The sequence below is a fragment of the Nematolebias whitei genome, chromosome 15, assembly GCF_014905685.2.
Source record: "Nematolebias whitei isolate Nwh7 chromosome 15, NemWhi1, whole genome shotgun sequence".
Lineage (NCBI taxonomy): Eukaryota > Metazoa > Chordata > Actinopteri > Cyprinodontiformes > Rivulidae > Nematolebias > Nematolebias whitei.
Genome location: NC_056512.1, coordinates 41,502,768 through 41,521,610, shown reverse-complemented (window position 1 = coordinate 41,521,610; position 18,843 = coordinate 41,502,768). Strand labels below are relative to the sequence as shown.

General features: G+C 43.7%; 2 protein-coding genes across 2 annotated transcripts; one reads left to right on the top strand and one right to left on the bottom strand.

The window, feature by feature from the left end:
- The first annotated feature begins 1,456 nt into the window (after positions 1-1,456).
- On the top strand, positions 1,457-8,755 carry LOC119421345 (TBC1 domain family member 10A). Its single transcript, XM_037688715.1, has 9 exons — positions 1,457-2,418; positions 2,999-3,098; positions 3,235-3,342; positions 3,870-3,976; positions 4,177-4,291; positions 5,071-5,136; positions 5,218-5,407; positions 7,431-7,585; positions 7,702-8,755. The coding sequence occupies exons 1-9, from the start codon at positions 1,457-1,459 to the stop codon at positions 8,593-8,595; spliced, it is 2,697 nt and encodes an 898-aa protein (XP_037544643.1). The 3' UTR covers positions 8,596-8,755.
- A 2,643-nt stretch (positions 8,756-11,398) lies between these two features.
- On the bottom strand, positions 11,399-15,452 carry mylpfa (myosin light chain, phosphorylatable, fast skeletal muscle a). The gene is made up of 7 exons (XM_037689220.1): positions 15,355-15,452; positions 14,830-14,928; positions 13,628-13,703; positions 13,440-13,544; positions 13,262-13,340; positions 12,979-13,027; positions 11,399-12,157 (listed from the first exon to the last, which is right to left on the bottom strand). The coding sequence occupies exons 1-7, from the start codon at positions 15,355-15,357 to the stop codon at positions 12,056-12,058; spliced, it is 513 nt and encodes a 170-aa protein (XP_037545148.1). The 5' UTR covers positions 15,358-15,452; the 3' UTR covers positions 11,399-12,055.
- Positions 15,453-18,843: the final 3,391 nt, after the last annotated feature.

The window sequence follows — 18,843 nt, the reverse complement described above, 5'->3', positions numbered from 1 at the left end:
CGCAGTGACACGCCGGTTGTTGGTGAGTTGGGCAGCGGAGGTGAAGTTGTGGTTGACCGCGGCAGTGGGCAGGGAGAGGCCGCGGACGCTGCTCTGCCACAGGGCCTCGCCGGGCAAAGAGGGTGTTAACTGTCAGCTATTAGCGAACCATTAGCCTTGAATCGGGAAGTTGGGTTGTTTCGGCGTCTAGAGAATATGACAACAAAGAGTGCTGCAGAAGCTTATCGATGTGTGTCTGGGACAAACTCTGGTCCTGCTTTATCATCAAAAAGCTGGATCCGCTTTGTCGGTGATGCACCTGCACATTATACTGATGCAACTAAAAGTGATGCTGTGGTTGGTTTCGTCAGCTACATTTCTGCAAAGTAGCATCGCATGCACACCGGAGCTGGTGTTTTGATTTTGTGTGCCAGCTTGTCACTCTAAACCTATATTTTATTCAGAATGGATCATTGCAAACACATTTTTTTTGTTTACATTAAGTTTGTTTTGTTGGTCATTTTGAGTTTTATGGCAGCAGCACATCACAGTAAAGTTGTTCCAGGTCTCCACTGTGGAACATCCCTTCTTTTAACAGCAGTCAGTGAATGTCCAGGACCTGGGGAGACCAGTTGTTAGAGGTTTTGGAGGGATAGTTGTCTCGTTCTGCTCAGATTCTAGCTGTTAAACAGTTCTGGATAGGAGCAGATGTTATTCTAAAACCTTCATATATGTTCTTGCATTTCCAGATGCGTAGGCTGCCATTGCCTAAGGCACTAATGCACACCCATACCATTAGAGAAGCAAAATACTGAACCGTGCACTGATTAGGTTTGCCATTTGAGAAATGATAGCTATCTTCTGTCTCTTTAAAACTATTATATTTTAACCAAAACTATTGTATGTGTAGAATTAAGGTGCAATTTTACAGTGCTGGTAGAAGTGGGGGATGAGCACCTCCCCAGGGGAGGGAGAGGGGTGTGTTGTGATTGTTGCAAAATGTGCACTCAGTAGAGGATGGGGTTGCGTGCTTGACAAGCTTGCGGTCTTTCTGATGAAAATGATGTGGATGGTTGCATAAATAAAAAAATAGTGTTTTTTTTTGTTGTGCATTTGTAACGCTTTGGTTTATTTGGCAACACGGTTGCTGATAACAGACCTCTGCCTTTATTTACTTCTGAGATTCAGCCACTAAAATGCTCTTTTATTTTTACCCAGTCGTTTTACTGAACTGTTCTCAAAAAACCTGATTAGTTGCAAAATATTCTTTCAGCTGTTTTTTTTTTATTGTACCACTAAATGTTACAGCCTAGATTTGTTCTACAAAAACACTACAAGCTTAAGTTTAACAATTTACATAAAATATTCAAAGTAATATTAATTACTGTTGTTATGACTGAATGAACACCGTTTCTCTAGATAACAAAAACTCATCTTTTTTCTTCTTCGTTTGACAACTAGAGATCAGAGTGGAGCAATGGCTGAGCTGTCCACCTTATCTTCTTCACCACCTCCACTGGGTGATCCTCATGGAGCTCCACCCATGGTTCCATCTCCATCAGTGCTGCCCCGTTCCACCAAACCTGCTGCTGACTCGGTCAAGGAGACTCCCCTTCCCAAGTCTTCCCTTTACGACGACAAAGCTTTGACTGGAAGCACTCCTGCTGCATTCTCAGGAGGTTCACCTCTGACTCCCAACCAGTCTAGAAGTCCCACGAAGCTTGCTTCTGAAACTTCTCCCCCACCTCTGGTACAGAAAGCTTCTTCTCAAACAGGGGAATCAGCAGGGAATAAAACAGAGACTGGAGCTAACATTAGTAAGCTGGAAACGGTGGGCGGTGACCAAGCTGTTGCAGAACACTTGAATAAACCTTCAGAACTGGCAGCAGAAACCTCAGCTCAGAGAACGGTGCTGCAGGTTTCCCCAACTCCAGACCTAAATCCTGGTCCTAACCAGAATGTCAGTTCTAACCCAAACCCTGTTCTGGATAATGGTCAGTTTACCCAGAGTGTAGATTACAACCCCACACCTGCATCTTCAGCAACATCAACAACGGATGAGGAGAAACCTCGGCCACTCCAACAAGCACAAAAACCTCAAACTGAGCCTCCTGCTCCTTTGTCCCCAAAGCCTGATCCTTCCAGTCAAGCCAGGAAGGAAGAATGGCCCACTACACCGAGCAGAGCTGGACAGTGTAGCCCTACTGTCCCCCTGATCCACGAACCGACCTTCCCCTTGCCGAACGCCAATCGAAAGCCGGCCCCCGACAACCTCAGCTATCTAGAATCAGCCAGCCTGATGTCAGGAACGTTGGAGTCCCTGTCCGGATTGGGAGAAGATGGGAGTTCTATCGGCTCAGACTCGGAGATCAACGGTCTAACTTCCAGACGCACTGATAAATATGGCTTCTTGGGCGGGAGTCAGTACAGTGAAGGGAGGTGAGCCGTACAACAATCACACACACTTCCTGCTTTTGTGGAAACAATAGCTGAGGATTAGTCATGTTTTCTCTGAAGCACAAATTAATTGTGGCCTTTTAGGTCACCTAAAGGGTTTTCACAACTAAACATACGTTCTGCTCAAGTGGCTTCCTTTGCTCCATCCAGTCAGACTCAGACTCTTTTCTGTTTTCCTCTTCTGTGCTGAATTAAAACGTATCTGTTTGTCCTTTATCTCTCCTTGATCTGACTCAGATAATGCTGAGAGCGCTTTTGTGACTCACGATGAACTGACTGTGTGTGTGCAGTTTCCCCCTCCACACCCAGCTGCTTTCTTCCTATTGTTTTTAATCATACTGGCCAGTTTATCTGGCTAATTGAGTTTTTATTGATAAATGATCCTTTTTTTTTTATTGATCTACCTTGAATTTAGCCAGTGAACTCTGGTCACTGTTTAAAATTATCTGAGAGAAGTCTAATACTACTTTTGATTGTATAATTACATGTTTATAATTGACATAGTTAAGAATTTAAAGGTGTGGGAGGGTTAGAGTGGTAACGAGGCTAACTTGTGTTGCAGCGACAAGGACGTTCGTGTTGAAGTTGCCAGGCAGAGGGAGATGAAATGGCTGGACATGTTCTGTCACTGGGATAAGTGGATCAAGCATCGCTTCATGAAGGTACGTATACACAGCAGCTGTAGAGCTGGGCTAAGAACGAGATGTGTGATTTCTGTGCTTGGATGCAACCAGGATGGATTTAGATCTGTCGTACCTGACACGAGGTGTTGGCTAATGCTTTGTCTGTGCACTGCAGGTGAAGCTGCGCTGCAGGAAGGGCATTCCTTCTTCTCTCAGGGCCAGAGCCTGGCAGCTGTTGTCCAACAGTGAGGAGCTTTTAATGGCCAACCCTGGAAAATTTGAGGTAATGCAATTTTTACTCACCAACAGTGTTCAATTTTAGTATTAAATTCAACACTATCTAAGCTCCACTTCAGAAACAAATTAGTCATAATTGAACTTGTTTTTCACAATTTCTCACATGTTGTTTTGTACTTCTCGGCATCAGTGAATCAAACCCTATGTTTTGATAAAATAGTTTGAACTTGGGGTCAGAGTAGCTGAAATTTGGGGTTGAGTTGGACAATTTTAGCTCCAAAAGGTACTAAAGGACTGCAGACAAAATAAGCTGTAAGCCTCTTATGTGGACCAGTAATCCACCTGGTCAGGGTCCTGCCTCTTTGTCCGAGCTTTAAGGGTCTGGTCTTGTCTGGGCCTGAGACTCGGTGTTTCTGTAATATAAGAAGACGTTTTTCTTCCACCTGTTCAGGCTTTTCTTTAAACTGTGTTAATATCACAGTACTTACTGCATCATGTTCTTTCTCGGCTTTTTTTAAATCTAGAATTATCCGAGAGTTAAACTAAAACTTTTTTTGTTTTTTTTAACTGCAGGAGCTGGAACGAGATCCGGGCGAGGCTAAATGGCTGGACATTATAGAGAAGGATCTTCACAGGCAGTTCCCCTTCCATGAGATGTTCGCTGCTCGTGGCGGTCATGGGTAAAATTAAATATGCTTAAAAATGAGAACAAACACATCATAGGGTTTCCCGCGTAATTTGACTAATATTGAGAAAAAAAGAGAAAATTTCAAAACTTGTATAATCTGTAATCATCTGGATTCATCTACAAATGGGGGGTTTTCACATCAGAGACTCTCATGTTGGCTGTTGGGTAATTTTGAGGCTTTTCTTCCTGCAGGCAACAGGATCTGTACAGGATCCTGAAGGCCTACACCGTGTACCGGCCCGATGAGGGCTACTGCCAGGCCCAGGCTCCTGTGGCCGCGGTGCTGCTGATGCACATGCCTGCAGAGGTGAGAGCTTCTGAGATGGCAAATAAAACAGTGCTCTGCAGCAAATACCTGAAGGTTTAATTAATTTACCATCATCAGTTATAGATGTTTGTTTTTACCTTTTAGAATGAATGCAGTCACGCTTAACGTTTACTTAAAGATCATAAAGATTTGAGTCCAACCTTGATTTCTTTTTGTTTCTACTCAACCTACACACAACAGAAGAGCGTGGGCAGAGCGAGAGAATCAAACGTAGCTGAATAAAGTTTCACCGATGTAGAAAGTCGCAGATTTCATTTGAACACAAGGACAAAGAGGCTGAGCCTTGATTCTTTAATAGAAGTTTTATGTTGAGCATTAAAATCATTTTAGGAGCGCACTTTATCAAACTGTCCTCTAATTGGTTTTTCAGGACCGTAATTTGTTGATGCGAGTTTTGAAGTGGCTGTTCTTTAATTTATTTAATGGCACAGCTGCAGGATGGAAAAGACAAAAGAAGCAGCAGAATTATAAATATTATAGAAAATCAGCTGATTTGACTGTGAGGAATTAATAATGAAGTAAAAGCTGAAGTGTAGCTGTTTGAACAAGAGTAACCTTTTACCATCGTGTCGAAAGGCAGACTTATTATGGTATGACTTCAGTCAATTCATCAGTCTGTATGTACCTAAACGTTCTCTTGTCAAGGTCACAGATCAAGGTCAAAGGCTTGTCCGGACCATTGCTCTAGATTGCTGTATAATAGTTTGTCCACGTGTGTATAATGTGCCGTATGCACTTCTCTTGTTTGTGTTTTACAGCAAGCGTTTTGGTGCCTCGTCCAGATTTGTGAGAAGTATCTTCCTGGTTACTACAGCGCCGGGCTGGTGGGCGAAAAACACACGCCGTCTGTTTTGAATCTGAGACTTTCTCCGATTTATTGACGTGCCTTTCTTCTCTCGTTTCAGGAAGCGATTCAGCTCGATGGCGAGATCTTCTTTTCTCTTCTGAGGCGTACGTGCCCCATGGCGTACCGCCATCTTAAGAAGTTCAAGATCGATCCGATTCTCTACATGACTGAGTGGTTCATGTGCATCTTCTCACGCACGTTACCGTGGTCCTCGGTCCTGCGTGTGTGGGATATGTTTTTCTGTGAAGGTAAACTTCAACGCCTGTGACCTTTAACTTGGGGTAAACTTAAATAATAAATAATGAAATGTAAAATATACTCAATCAAACATAACCCTGAACTAAATGAAGCGATGCAGTTTGAAAGGTTTTACTGCATACAGTGTATATATATACCGTATTCTCTGACGTACAAGTCACATCAGTCAATAAAAGCATCATGAAGAGGAAAAAAAACATCTATAAGTCGCTTCGGCGTATAAGTTGCGTTTATTATGCGTCACTGCTGACCCCCGTGAAGCGTGGGCCGGTGTTGTGCCAAAAATCGATTGGCTGCTGCGGGAGCGCTCACGGGAGGACTTGCTATTGCAGTTCTTCGAAATTTAACAAGATTAACACTTAAGAACGATTATTTGTTTGCTCAACATTATAGCAAAGGTGTGTCTTAGTTTAACGTTTTCCTTAATAAATGCACTTTAATGGTCAATATTTGTGGGGGCGGGGGTGGGGTGCGGTGCAGGAACAACATATACACCAACCGGTAGTTGTCAAAAAAAAAAAAAAATATATATATATATATACATACACACACTGCCTGTCCAAAAAAAAGGTCACACACTAATATTTCATTGGACCGTCTTTAGCTTTGATTACATCATGCATTCTCTGTGGCATTGATTCAATAAACTTCTTCAATGTCACAAAATCTATTTCATCCAGTGTTGCATTAATTTTTCACCAAGATCTTGCGTTGATGACTAGACACTAGGCATGATGGGTGCGTCACTTCACCTGCCTCTCTTCTTACCCTGATGCTCCCATCACTCTGGAACAGGATAAATCTGGACTCATCAGACCACATGATCTTCTTCCATTGCTCCAGAGTCCGATCTTTATGCTCCCTAGCAAATTGAAGCTTTTTTCCAGTTAGCCTCACTGATTAGTGGTTTTCTTAAGGCTACACAGCTGTTCAGTTCCAATCCCTTGAGTTCCTTCACATCGTGCACGTGGAAATGCTCTTACTTTCACTATTAAACACAGCCCTGAGTGCTGCTGGTGTTTTTCTTCCATTTGATTTCACCAAACGTTAAAGTGATCGTCGATCACGATCATTCAGGATTTTTTTCCGGCCACATTTCTTCCTCGAAGACGATGGGTCCCCACTGTCCTTCCAGTTTTTAATAATGCGTTGGACAGTTCTTAACCCAATTTTAGCAGTTTCTTCAATCTCCTTAGATGTTTTCTCTTCTCGATGCCAATGATTTGACCCTTCTCAAACAGACGGACATCTTTTCCACGACCACACGATGTGTCTTTCCACATGGTTGTTTAAGAAATGAGAAGCAACTCATTTCACCAGTTGGGGTTAAATAACTCGTTGCAGCTGAAAGATAATCGCTCGTGCAGTAATTATCCAATAGGAGGCTCGTACCCATTTGCTTAGTTAAATCCAGGTGGCAACTTTTTTTTTGGGCCGGGTAGTGTGTGTGTGTGTGTGTGTGTGTGTGTGTGTGTGTGTGTGTGTGTGTGTGTGTGTGTGTGTGTGTGTATAAATTTATGTTATTGGGGATTAAGCCATAGAAACGGAGTGTTCAAACAAACTCAGCTTTTGCTTCTTTTAAACCGATACCGTTTTAATCATACCTAACGTAGCTTTTTATCTGCATAAATTACTCATCGAACCTGAGCATAAATCTGCACCGATACATCAAAGTTGTCCAACTTCTCCATCCCAAACTGCTCCTCCATGGACGCCATGTTTGTTGATCTATTTTCAGTTACGTCGGCTGTTTGCAGAGTGACTTCCTCGACGTTAATCGTGCAGTCACAGTTTTTCCATCGCCGTTTTTGTTTTAAATTGAAGCATCAATATGATTTAAAAAATGTGCAGATTAAATTTTTTTACTTGTTTATTTTAGACTTAGCAGCGCACGCCTTTAATTTTACTGTTGGTTACAAAAGACATGTTGGCGTGAACATTTCTGATGACTTTGTTAAAGTAATGTTTTTCTTGCTGTTTGACAGAAACCTAATTTCACATCTGTGGTTGCAGGAGTGAAGATAGTGTTTCGTGTGGGCTTGGTGCTGCTCAAACAGATGCTGGGCTCCGTGGATAAACTGCGGGAGCTTCAGGGCATGTACGAGACAATGGAGCGCCTCAGGAACATCTCACCTGACACCATCCGAGAGGACGTTCTGGTCCAGGAGGTGAGTCTCTGTCTGGGAGCTGCTTCTGTTTTTACTCACGAGCTCTGAGTCACTTTTTCATGCGAAGACTTAACTTCCTCTGCGTGTCTGGCTCTTGTTGGTGCGTTCGTGTCCAGATCGTGTTGCTCCCCGTCACCGAGGCTCTCATTGAGAGGGAGTGCAGCATCCAGGTGAGGAAATGGAGAGAGTCGAGGGGGGAGCTGATGCACCAGCCCGGCCGTCGCCTCCATGGCACAAGAGCTATCTACGAGCATAAGCGACGCGCTGCCTCCATCAGCTCTGGTGGCAGCCTCTCGTTCCTGGGAAGCTCCGTCCCACCACCAGGACCCCTCAGGGCTTCCTCCAGCCTTCTCTCACTCCCTGGCTTCCGGAGGTCTAAGGCTCCTTTCTACGCCCAAACTAAGAGCTCCTTTTCAGGCACTTCAGGCACTGAAGCCCCGCCTCCTCAGTCTCCACCTGGAAGCTCGAGCCGAGGCCCCAGCCAGAAACCACCGATTCCTCCGGGTCAGAAGCCGACAACACCCCATGTTCAAAGTCCCTTAGTTGGGGCTGAATCATCCCAAGAGCCCCGGCAAACTGCGGAGAGCACCTCAACTCGCAGCCAGCCTGCTTCTTCAGCCCCCATCCACAACACCCCCCCGCCCAACACTCTGTCCCCCACCCCCGTGATCGTCTCCGAGCAAATCACTCCGTCTATCCCGTCTCCCACCGCCAACAACGCCCCCCTGCAGCCGTGTCCAGAGTCCCAAAAGGAAGCAGCGCCGGCGGCCTCCGCGGAGGAAGAGGGGAAGAGGAAGAAGAGAAGCAAAGAAGACAAGAAGAAGGAAAAGGAGGACGAGAAGAAAAAGGTGAAAGAGAAGAAGGAGAAGGAGAAGGCCGAGAAGGAGCGGCTCAAGAAGGAGAAAGAGAGGCTAGAAAAGGAGAAAAAGAAAGGGGGGAAGAAAAAAGACAAAGGGGGAGGAGAGGCAGAGGACAAAAACGGAGCTGCAGCCGCGAAAGAATCGGCCTAGTTTTTGTCTTTTAGCTCGTTGTACCCCCCCGTCATTCCAGGATGAAGAAAAGGGAGGCTGAACAAAAAGAGGTCAAACAGATCAAAGACCTCCAGCAACAGAAAAAAGTCGTTCTTGTGAAAGTTGGGGCGGCCTCCTGTGTGATGTGGGTTAACAGCTGCGGCGGAGCTGGTTTCAAAAGCACCTGGAGGGGCGTTTGACCTCTCGTCCGCAGTGTTTTAGTTTTAACGACTTTATTAGACAAACCGTTTCAGCTGGAGCGCAGGCTGTCAACCTTCGTTTTATTTTCATACTGGTTTTATTTTATGTTTTGATCACAAACTCTTTTTAGAAATAGTGCCAGAAATGGTCAATTTAAAAAAAAAAATTAAAAAAAAGTGTAGCTTCAGTATTTAAGGTCCTAAAAACACTCCTCTGTGGAAACAACTGGATATTTGATAGAAACAAAAAAAAACCCAACAACCTTGAAATCATCTCAAGCGTCAGCACTGAAGACTGAACCGCTCGTTGTGATGCTCAGCGTGTATTTATTGTCCGGTAAACGTCGTGCGAGTCTTAGTAGTGTAGTGAAACGTGTAAATGTTCTCAGCGTGGCCTCTTCATGCTTCTCTCATTTCAAACTAACCGAACCGTTTGTTGTGGTTCTTCACAGATTTCACTTTAACCTGTAGCGAGTGGCGCAGATGCAGGGAGGGGGGTACGAGTGACACAGACGGCGTAAAGAAGTGGTCTTTTTTTTAACGGTTTAGTTTAAATCGTAAAAATTAAAGTGTTTTTTTTATTTCAGATCTGCAGTTTGTTTCATTTTATCTTTATAACAGATCTCGTACTTACCCCCCCCCCCCCCCCCCCCTCCTACGAGCATCTTTTAGTCAAACCAAATGTTGTTTTTTTTCTGTAAAATTAGTATTGTCGTTCAAAGTACGCGTCAGAACGTCATTTTTAAGAATTTCTTAAAAGAAGGACGAGTTTTGCACTTGCTCCGCCGAGCGTAGTCACGGTGGGGATGAAACGAAGTGTCGACATGCGACGAACTCTTCGAGGACCTGTAGGAAGCCGCTTGAACGGGAGAGGTGCCAATGTAGCATGAACCCCCCCCCCCCGACCTTTGACCTTTGGTGTATTTATGTACAAAGTGGTCAAATATAGTATATTATGAATTATTATTTTTCTATCCAAGACACCTGGTGGACTGGAACGGCGGAGCAGCAGGATCTGTTTTTGTTTTTGCACGTCACATCCTCTGCTTTTACACGTCGAGCTCGACGCACGTCGTTTTATTTAAGTTTGCGTTGTTCGTTGGGAGGACAGTATTAGAAAACAACAAACCGAGGCGAGTGACTCGGACAGAGCGTCTGTACTGAACCTGGAAAACCTTCGTTGTGCTCAGTTCGTCTGACCCGTTTGTTTAACGACTTATCTTTTAACGTTTTTACACTCCGTGTTGCCGACTGTAACTCGTACATGAACCAGCGCCGAACCCCGTGCTGGCTCGATGGTCGTGGCAAAATACACCCCCCAAACACATCCGCGCTCTAACTGTACTGTTGGTTAACAATCAGTGAGACTTTCCTGTCAGTCTGCTTTTTTATTCATTTTGGGGGCTATTCAACTGGTGGCCCGGGGGCTAAAACAAGCCCGCGGGTGTGCTCAGTTCGGCCCACCATTGGGTTTATTTTTAATTAAAACTAGATTTAAAATTATAAAACAAACTCATGTTAACTGCTGGATGTATGCCCCCTGAGCTCGTGGCTTCCAGTAACTGTGGCCCCCTGAGCAGTTTAGTTGAATAGCCCTGATTTAAAGCCGCCGTTCATCAGTTTTGTGTGATCCAAACACGTCTATGCAAACCTTCCTCCGTTACGACGCATCGTGCGCAGCAGCAGCACTGATTTAATCAAGATTGGTGCCACGATGAACTTAATTCTGTGCTTCGGTCTGTGGACTTTACAGCCCGTTCGCGAGCAATACCTCCACCTGGCTCATGTCTCGGCACCGTGTCTTTGTTCTGAGAGTTGGACACTAGGCTCTGCAATACGGGGGGGTTAAAAAAGATTTGTTTCCATCGGTTGTTTGGGACTTGATTTGGGAGCGGCTGATGCAAACAAAAATAAATTAAAGCAAAAAGAAAGCTGTTTTTTTTTTTGCCACTTGTCTTTTGTGTGTTTTTTTTAAGTTTACATGTCACTCTCTGGTGGAAGTGAAGTAAAATCAGCTCGCCGAGTTCATTCCTTCAGATTTCAAACTGATGTATTTATAATTAATGACAATAATGACAGTTGTGATGAGTAATAAACCGTAATATATTAAATCTCCATGTTGTGTTTTTGTCTTCTTGATCCCAGAAAATTGATGGGTGATCATAAATCTTTTTATACCGTATTTTTTTAGACTATAAGGCGCACTTAAAATCCTTAAATTTTCTCAAAAATCCACAGTGAGCCTTATAATCCGGTGCGCCTTATGTATTAATTCTGATTGTGCTTATTGACCTCGAACCGATTTTATGTGGTTATTGTGAACAAGTTGAATAAAGTTTGACTTATCGGTTTTGTTTCGCTTAATGTGCCTTATGTATGAAAACAGACCTGTTCATCGATATTGTGCCTTATAGTCCAAAAAGTACGGTATGTGTAAAAATTAATAACTGACTAGACTGAAAGGGACAATGTTTATTTTTAACCACGCTCAGTTTTTATTGTAGGTGATTTTCACCTCATTTTAGAGATAATTTCGTAGCTTTCAGGCTCCGAATGATCCTGGAGTCGTGCCCTACGCAGAGCCACTGAACAGGCACACATTGTACAAAAAGTAAAGTGTTTTTATTCACATTTTGTCCCTTTTATTCATTACAGAGGAAAGGCAATAGTCACTGAGTTTGACAGCTTATGGAAAAAAAAGGTGATTTATTGAAAGCAGGAAGGAGCGGAGGGAAAGAAGTCGAAGACTTGAATGTTTTCTTTCGTCCCGTTCTCTCCGCTCCTTCAGCCTCTTGTCACTTTTCAAGGAAGGAACGCTGTCATCGCTTTAAGGATGCAACTTTGTTGTTTTTTTATTTTTTATTTTGTTCTCAAATTTCCTGACAATTCTCTCGCTGCTCGAACCAAAGAGGACGTCTTCATTCTTTAGAATGACGCCCTCGTGGTCGTTTCCTCTCGGCTGATTTGGAGACGGGCTGAGTTTCAGGCAGAAAAGAGAGGTTGTCTGAGGCAAGCTTGAGGTTGGAAATGATGTTACAGGATAATTTTATTGAAATAAAAAATCATCGTTATTCCCCATAAGCAAACATGGACAGCCCGTGGGCGCCAGCCGTCTCACACGTGACAAGTCTTTGGTTTGAACGTGAGAGGCTGAGCTCATGGGTTCACACAGGAGGTGCACGGGAGGAGAGAGGAGGAGAGGGAGAAGGGAGGGCAGAAAGCAGAGGGATGGCTGTCTTTCTCGTCTCCTGGCTTTCTCTTTACTCCTCCTTCTCCTCTCCGTGTGTGATGACGTAGCAGATGTTCTTGTAGTCTACGTTGCCGGCCACATCTGGGGGGAAGGCGGCCCACATGTTCTTAATCTGAGGGAGGAAATCGGGGTTTGTGAATTCACGCCGTCAGCCTGGAGAACTCTGGCAGACAAAAAATACCCGACTCGGATTAAAGGTACTCGCTGCGAAGTGTGAAATCAAACAGAAACACAATCCTGAGCGGGGAAGAGTCGACTCCGGTAGTTTCCCGGATGTTTTGATACGCAGCTCTGGAGTGCGGGTCCACGGTGAATGTAAACAAAGATGAATCCACCATAAACCTACTTTAGGCTGAGCAGGTCTAGTGAAAATATGAAATTTAATCTGCTGCTAAACAAAAGAAAAGAAACAAACTCTAAAATAAAAGTCTAGGATCAAACGGTTCGAACTGTGTGTGCAGTATATTAAATATTAATTTTTGTTTATTACAGTATGTTCAATAGATCTGGACAAGTCTTTTAATCTTGTTCGAAACGTACAGGGATTCGGATTATGAGCGCTGAGGTCACTTCTGCTCTGTAATGTGCGTTTTTTTTAAATATGTTCATATTTTTCACCTTTAAATGAATTTTATTCACCTGATTTCTCCTCACTTTAATTAATTAATGTTTCTATAACTAGCCTTGGTATTTTTCACAAAATAATCTGCTCTTTGCCATTTTAATAATAATATATTTTATTTATAGGCGACATTCAAAGCTCAAGGTCACCTTTACATCGATCAAAATAAATTAATCTGAAATAAAATCAATTTATCATTTAAGGACGCATTAAATACGGTGAGGATTGAGTCCATTTATGAATATTGATGTCAGATTTCCACGACTTCAGAGCGAGTACCTTTAAAGATTTGGACTTTAAAGATTTCTTACCTCTTCTGCGGAGAACCTGTCGCACTGAGTGGTCAGGAGCTCCTGCAGGCTGGAAGACGAAACGAAAAGGACGTTAAAACGTTCATTTGTACAACGCCTTTGGAAATCAAACCACGTCAACTTTATTTATATTACACTTTTAATACAAACTTAAATTAAAACCTGTGCTATGAAAGCACAAAGCAAAGTTAAACACGTTCTCCATCACGGACCAATCCAGAACGTGGAACATCTACAAGGACCTGTCAGAAGATCTAAACGTCTAGAATTGAAATATTCTTACAATTCCTTCTTGATGGTTCCAGTACCCTCTGGGTCCAGGACTTTGAAGGCAGAGAGGATGACGTCCTCGGGGTCGGCACCTGATGAGGAGAGGAGGAAGAGGAGCCCAGTTGGATTAATTTACCCCCAGAAATGTTCATCTGTACGCGTTTGCCTTGGTGAAAAGACGTGAAGCCCACCCTTCAGCTTCTCTCCAAACATGGTGAGGAAGACGGTGAAGTTGATGGGACCGCTGGCTTCCTTGATCATGGCCTCCAGCTCCTCGTTCTTCGTGTTCAGTTGACCTGAAGGAGGCGGAAATTCAAAAACCCAGACGAGACACGACCAAAACGCTCGTTTCCTTCGAGCGAAGGGTGCGAGAGCTCACCCATGGAGGCCAGCACGTCCCTCAGGTCGTCTTTGCTGATGATGCCGTCTCTGTTCTGGTCAATGATTGTGAAAGCCTGAAGATAAAAGCCAAAATAACAAATGTATTACTGGACAGAAACACTCAGAGCTTCATTAACGCTTTAACACAACACTGTGCTTGAGCGGTTAGAGCAGTCGCCCTCCAACGCAAGAGTTGGGGGTTCGATTCCACCAGCTGTCACATGCTGGTTCAAGACACTGAACCCCTCATTGACTCTGATGTGTGTCCCTTCAGTGTATGAATGTAATAAAGCACTGATAAATATTTGTATAGATCCAGTAGAGTGCTGTATGAACGGGTAAATGAGGGCACAGATTGTTGTAAAGAGCTTTGAGTGTCTTAATAAAACAGAAATGCGCTGTATACCAGTAATTACAGTCCATGTACCGACGCGGCAGCTGGAAAATAACCGGGCACGTTCATGTGAAAACGACTCGTGTTAGAGGATATGGTGCAAAGCTGCAGCCAAGAAGTGAGACGTGGTGCTGAGCTGGCTTAGGAGGGGCTGGAGGGGTTTCTTAATACCCCCCCCCCCAACCCAAGACTTTTCTTACAAGTTAATTTGGGAGGAGAACAGCTGTCCAGTCCACTCTGCGACTGTAACCCAAGCTAAACCTCAAGGATTTCATCTCCAAACTTTTCCCTGACCCTGTCACCTTCCTTTTCTATTTCTTACCCTCCTCCTCACACATGCGCACACACATGCACACCAGCCAAATACTTCCTCCAGACTGGTATTTTTCCATGTGCTGGACATGCAAAAATGGCCTGCACCATCGCTTCAGGGGGGCACGCTGTCCATTTGGGACATCCAATCTGTTGACAGCAAGTCTTAATGATGTCCTGTCTCCTCCAACTCCACTCGTGTTAGCTGCAGCGCACTTTAAAGCGTCGTTTTGCACTCTTTCTGACATCTAAAGTTAAACGGGCCCCAGATATGTGCGAGGCGACAGCTGCTTCCAGAGGTCAAATGTGAAGAAAACACTGAAGCAGGCTGGGAGATGAGGAGGCACGCAAGACGGAAACCGATCTGAGAGCCGCCGAGGCCCGCTCTAATTTTAATCCCACGCAGAATGGCCTCTGACGGCCGAAACGTGGTTAAAGACGAGCCTGAAGCGAGGGATGGGACAAACTGAGGGTGTGTGTCTCTGCAGCCTCACCTCTTTGTACTCCTGAATCTGGCTCTGCTCAAACATGGAGAACACGTTGGAGGAGCCGCCGTCTCCTGCCGCTGCCCTCCTCTTGGCCTTCTTTGGTGCCTGGATGGCGACAAACACGCAAAAGAAATCCAAAGATTAATCCAAAGACAGCTGTGTCCATGCTGGATATTAATATCACACATCGTAGGCGGGATGTATCTACAAAAAATGTACTTAGAAGTCAATCCAAAATACAAACATTAGGTTCCTTTTGCTTATAATTCATCCATTTATCAATGTAATTCTGTATAACTATGGTTTTAATAACATGCAATACATAATGTAAGCGGATTAGCACCCAAACAGCATCAGAAACTACATGAATCCCTGTAACATCCACAAAAAGTTCATCAAGCATCGGCTGTTATGATCCATATCAAGGTAAAATTAACAAAAAGCCGAAAAGATCCCAAAAAGAAAAAAAGATGCTGGTTGTATTCCCCCACTGGTGGTTCCACCTCAGGATGCAGGAACCCCGGTACTCACCATCCTCAGGCGTTAAAAGTGGAGGTTTGGATGATCAAGAAAGAGAAGATAGTGTGAAGCCGCGTTTATCGTATATTCCCAGGAGCTTATATACCCGTCCTCGGGCCGGGCTATCTTTAGGCGCAGCTTCAAGTTTGGATGGCAATATAAAAGAGAGAGAGAGAGGATGGAGGCAAAAGCAAAGGAGACAGAATGGTGGGACGGAGATCACCTTACAGGAGATCCAAAATAGACCCAGGAGTCTTGGAATTAAGTAAACCTGATATGTGAGGGGCCATGTAGTCCCACGTGGACTAATAAGGCCATCCAGAACACAGATGCTCAGTTGGACCGCCGGACGCTGTCCCTCCTCCCTCCTTCTGTCTGCCTCCATACAGAAAGATGGCGCGGCCACTCCCCGGCTTTATTTTTGGTTTGTGATGTTCGTTGCGATTCTATATTTTATACTCGGTCCTGCTCTGCTCTCATCGAGCTGCACGGTCAGATTTGAAGAAGTCGAGTCCAGAAGGCGTTCTGACCCGTTTCTGGAACAAATCACCACAAGTGTGCTTCCTGCAACACAACCTGCAGGAAAATTCAAACAGAGCTCATATCTGTTGCTTTAATGCAGTGGTCCCCAACACTGGTCCCTGAGGAACACCATCCTGCATGTTTCAATTTTCTCTGCTCCAATGGTTTAATTACTTCCTTAAGTTCAGCAAAAGCTGGTTAATTACCTTTCATTCAAATCAGGTGAGTTGGAGCAGAGGAACAACTAAAACAAGCAGGTGTTCCTCAGGGACCAGAGTTGGGAACCATTGCTTTAATGTAAATATTTTCTAAACTAACGATACATTTTGATGAATTGTGTATTTAATTTGCATGAAGTCCGTTCTAACTCTAAAATGGGCTTTTAAAGTTGCAATTTTTGTTGTTTATAATTATTCTTTTTTGAGCTAAATAAACTCATTATTAACTCAGATGAGCTTTAATTATCTTAATTATCACCATCATCGATATTAATCTTATATTTAATCATCTGTGGCGTCATTAAAACTTCTAAAGACTCATAAATCAATGAATGCATATCACCCGCCGCCTTTCAGGCCAGAGTTTTAACCTGAAATCCTGATGACAAATGAATTAAAGCCATTTTAGTCAAACCACTTGTAATGATGCAAGCCCTGTTAGCTCTCAAAGTATGTGCTGAGGATGACTCTCAGCTACTACCAGCTCAAATTTCAGCTCAACACTTGTAAAAATGACAGTCATGGCCTGTGTGTGCCATCTTGAATCGGGTCGACTCCAAGAGTTTATCAGCTTCACATCCGGTGATTGTTTTCTGATAAGTTTCACTAAAACCTGACCTCTGGTTTGTGAGATATTTTGCTAACAAAGCAGACAAAAGCATTGTCGCCTCTCACTTTCTGCAGGTGATAAAACTTTACTTTCGCAGGCGCGGCGGTGCACCCTCCTGAAAGTTGTTTCCTTTTTTTTTCACGTCGGCCTTAAATAAACTAAAAACACCAGAGGGGTGACTTCATCGTTAACCTTTGACCTCAGCAGCTCCACTACAAAGGTGTGTTGGTTTGGTGGGTGGCCTCCATTCTGAACAGTCCCCCCTGTCCCCCCCACCTTAAATATAAGGGGATTAGTTGTCAGGCAGCAGACATTCCCGGCCAACATAAAAGTGACAGCTGAGAGCAACAGAAATAGCTAAATAAACTTGACGGAGCGCCAACGTGCCGTCCCCGGGAGCAGAACGTGTTTTTCTAAGGGTTTACATCCAGGATCCCCTCAGAGTTAATCCCGTTTGGGTTTATTGTCAATTTGTTTTAATCTGGGTTATCGGACAAGTTTGTTCTGGCTCTGTCGCCGTTAGCGACTGATCTCCACCCGATGAGTCGTGTCTCGGTCCCTCAGTCCTGCTGGATCTGTGGATTAGTCGGACTTTAGCGTGTGAAGAGTCCAACACTCACACAGTGCTGGCTCTTGTTGACCTTTGACCCCTCCTCACCTGAGGATTGGCTTCTGTGGCGCAGACTGGAGCAGACGGCTCTGACAAATATTTAACAATAACTCGAGAGATGATCAAAGAGAACGGCAGCGGAGCTGAAACACGACGAACCAACGGAGAAAATAAAACTGAAGAAATTATGTTTTCTGCTCAAAACATCACCGAAACTAACCGAAGTGGCTAAAACTGAGGGGTTAAAGCTGAAGGAAGCTGAAAAAAGTAGTAAAACACTCGCTAACGGCTAAAAACTAGAGGTGGTAAAATCAAAGCAGCAAAAAGCTAGGTAAAAGCTAAAGTCATAAAAAGGTATCTAAAAACTAAAAGTAGCCAAAGGCTGTTAAAAGCTACAAGTAGCAAAACACTTGCTAAAAGCTAAATTTAGCAGAAGATTAGCTAAGCTACAAATGGCATCACTTGCTAAAACCTAAAAGTAGCAAAAGGCTATTTAATAGCTACAAGAAGCAAGGCACTGGCTAAAAACTAAACGTAGCAAAAGATTAGCCAAACGCTACAATTAGCATAGCACTTGCTAGGAGCTAGCTTTTTGCTACTTTCTATATATATTTTTGCTACTTTAGTTTTTTAGCTAACGTTTCAACACTTTTCATTTTTAGCAAACTTTCCTACTTTTATTTAATGAAACACTACTTTTAGCTAACATTTTGCTGCTTTTAGCTGCTGTTTTGCTCCGTTTAATTTTTAGTTAGCTTCTGTGATTTTTAGCTTCTAACTGCCACATTGTTATTTTTAGGTCTGAACTAACTTCTTGCTACTTTGGCTCTTTTTAACTTTAGCTATGGTTCTGCTTTCTTTAGCTGTAATAAAAAGATATCAGCTTCTTCAGCTGATTTCAGCAGTCTTTCAGCTCTCTGTGTTTGCTGTGTTTTCACAGAGAAAACCTTTTATTTTGTAGTTTTATCTAATTTACCAACTTATTTTTTTTATTTTAAATAAAAGTTCAGCCTTTCTTGAACTTTAGACATTTATTTTGTTTAGTCTTTTAAATATTTATCATAATAACTGACAGTAAACAAAATGTATCCAGAATTCCAGATCATGTTTTGACAAAAACAAAAGTTTATTTTATTTTCACATTTAGTGCTTCTGCTCGTGAACTTCGTAAACGTGTCACTCTTTGTCGTCTTCCTCCTCGTCGTGAACACCAGCTCGTCTCCTAAAATAGCCGAGGAAGTCGTGAGGGACGTCTCCGCTGCTGGACTTCGTGGACTTTACTCACGTCCTAACGGGTTTGCAATCGTCTGTCATGTGTGTTTTCCTGCAGGTGTGCGTTCACCCCACGAGGCCGCTGGTGTAGAGTGACACATCACTCCTCTGAGGGCATCCATCACCGTCCAGACCCCACGGTATGGACGTCTTTACTGGCTGGAATGTAAAGAAGCTCCAGGCCTGACCTGAGGGAACACCAGAGACAACTGAACCCAGAGGACAGACTGACAGACAGTCAGTCAAACAGACAGACAGACAGTCAGTCA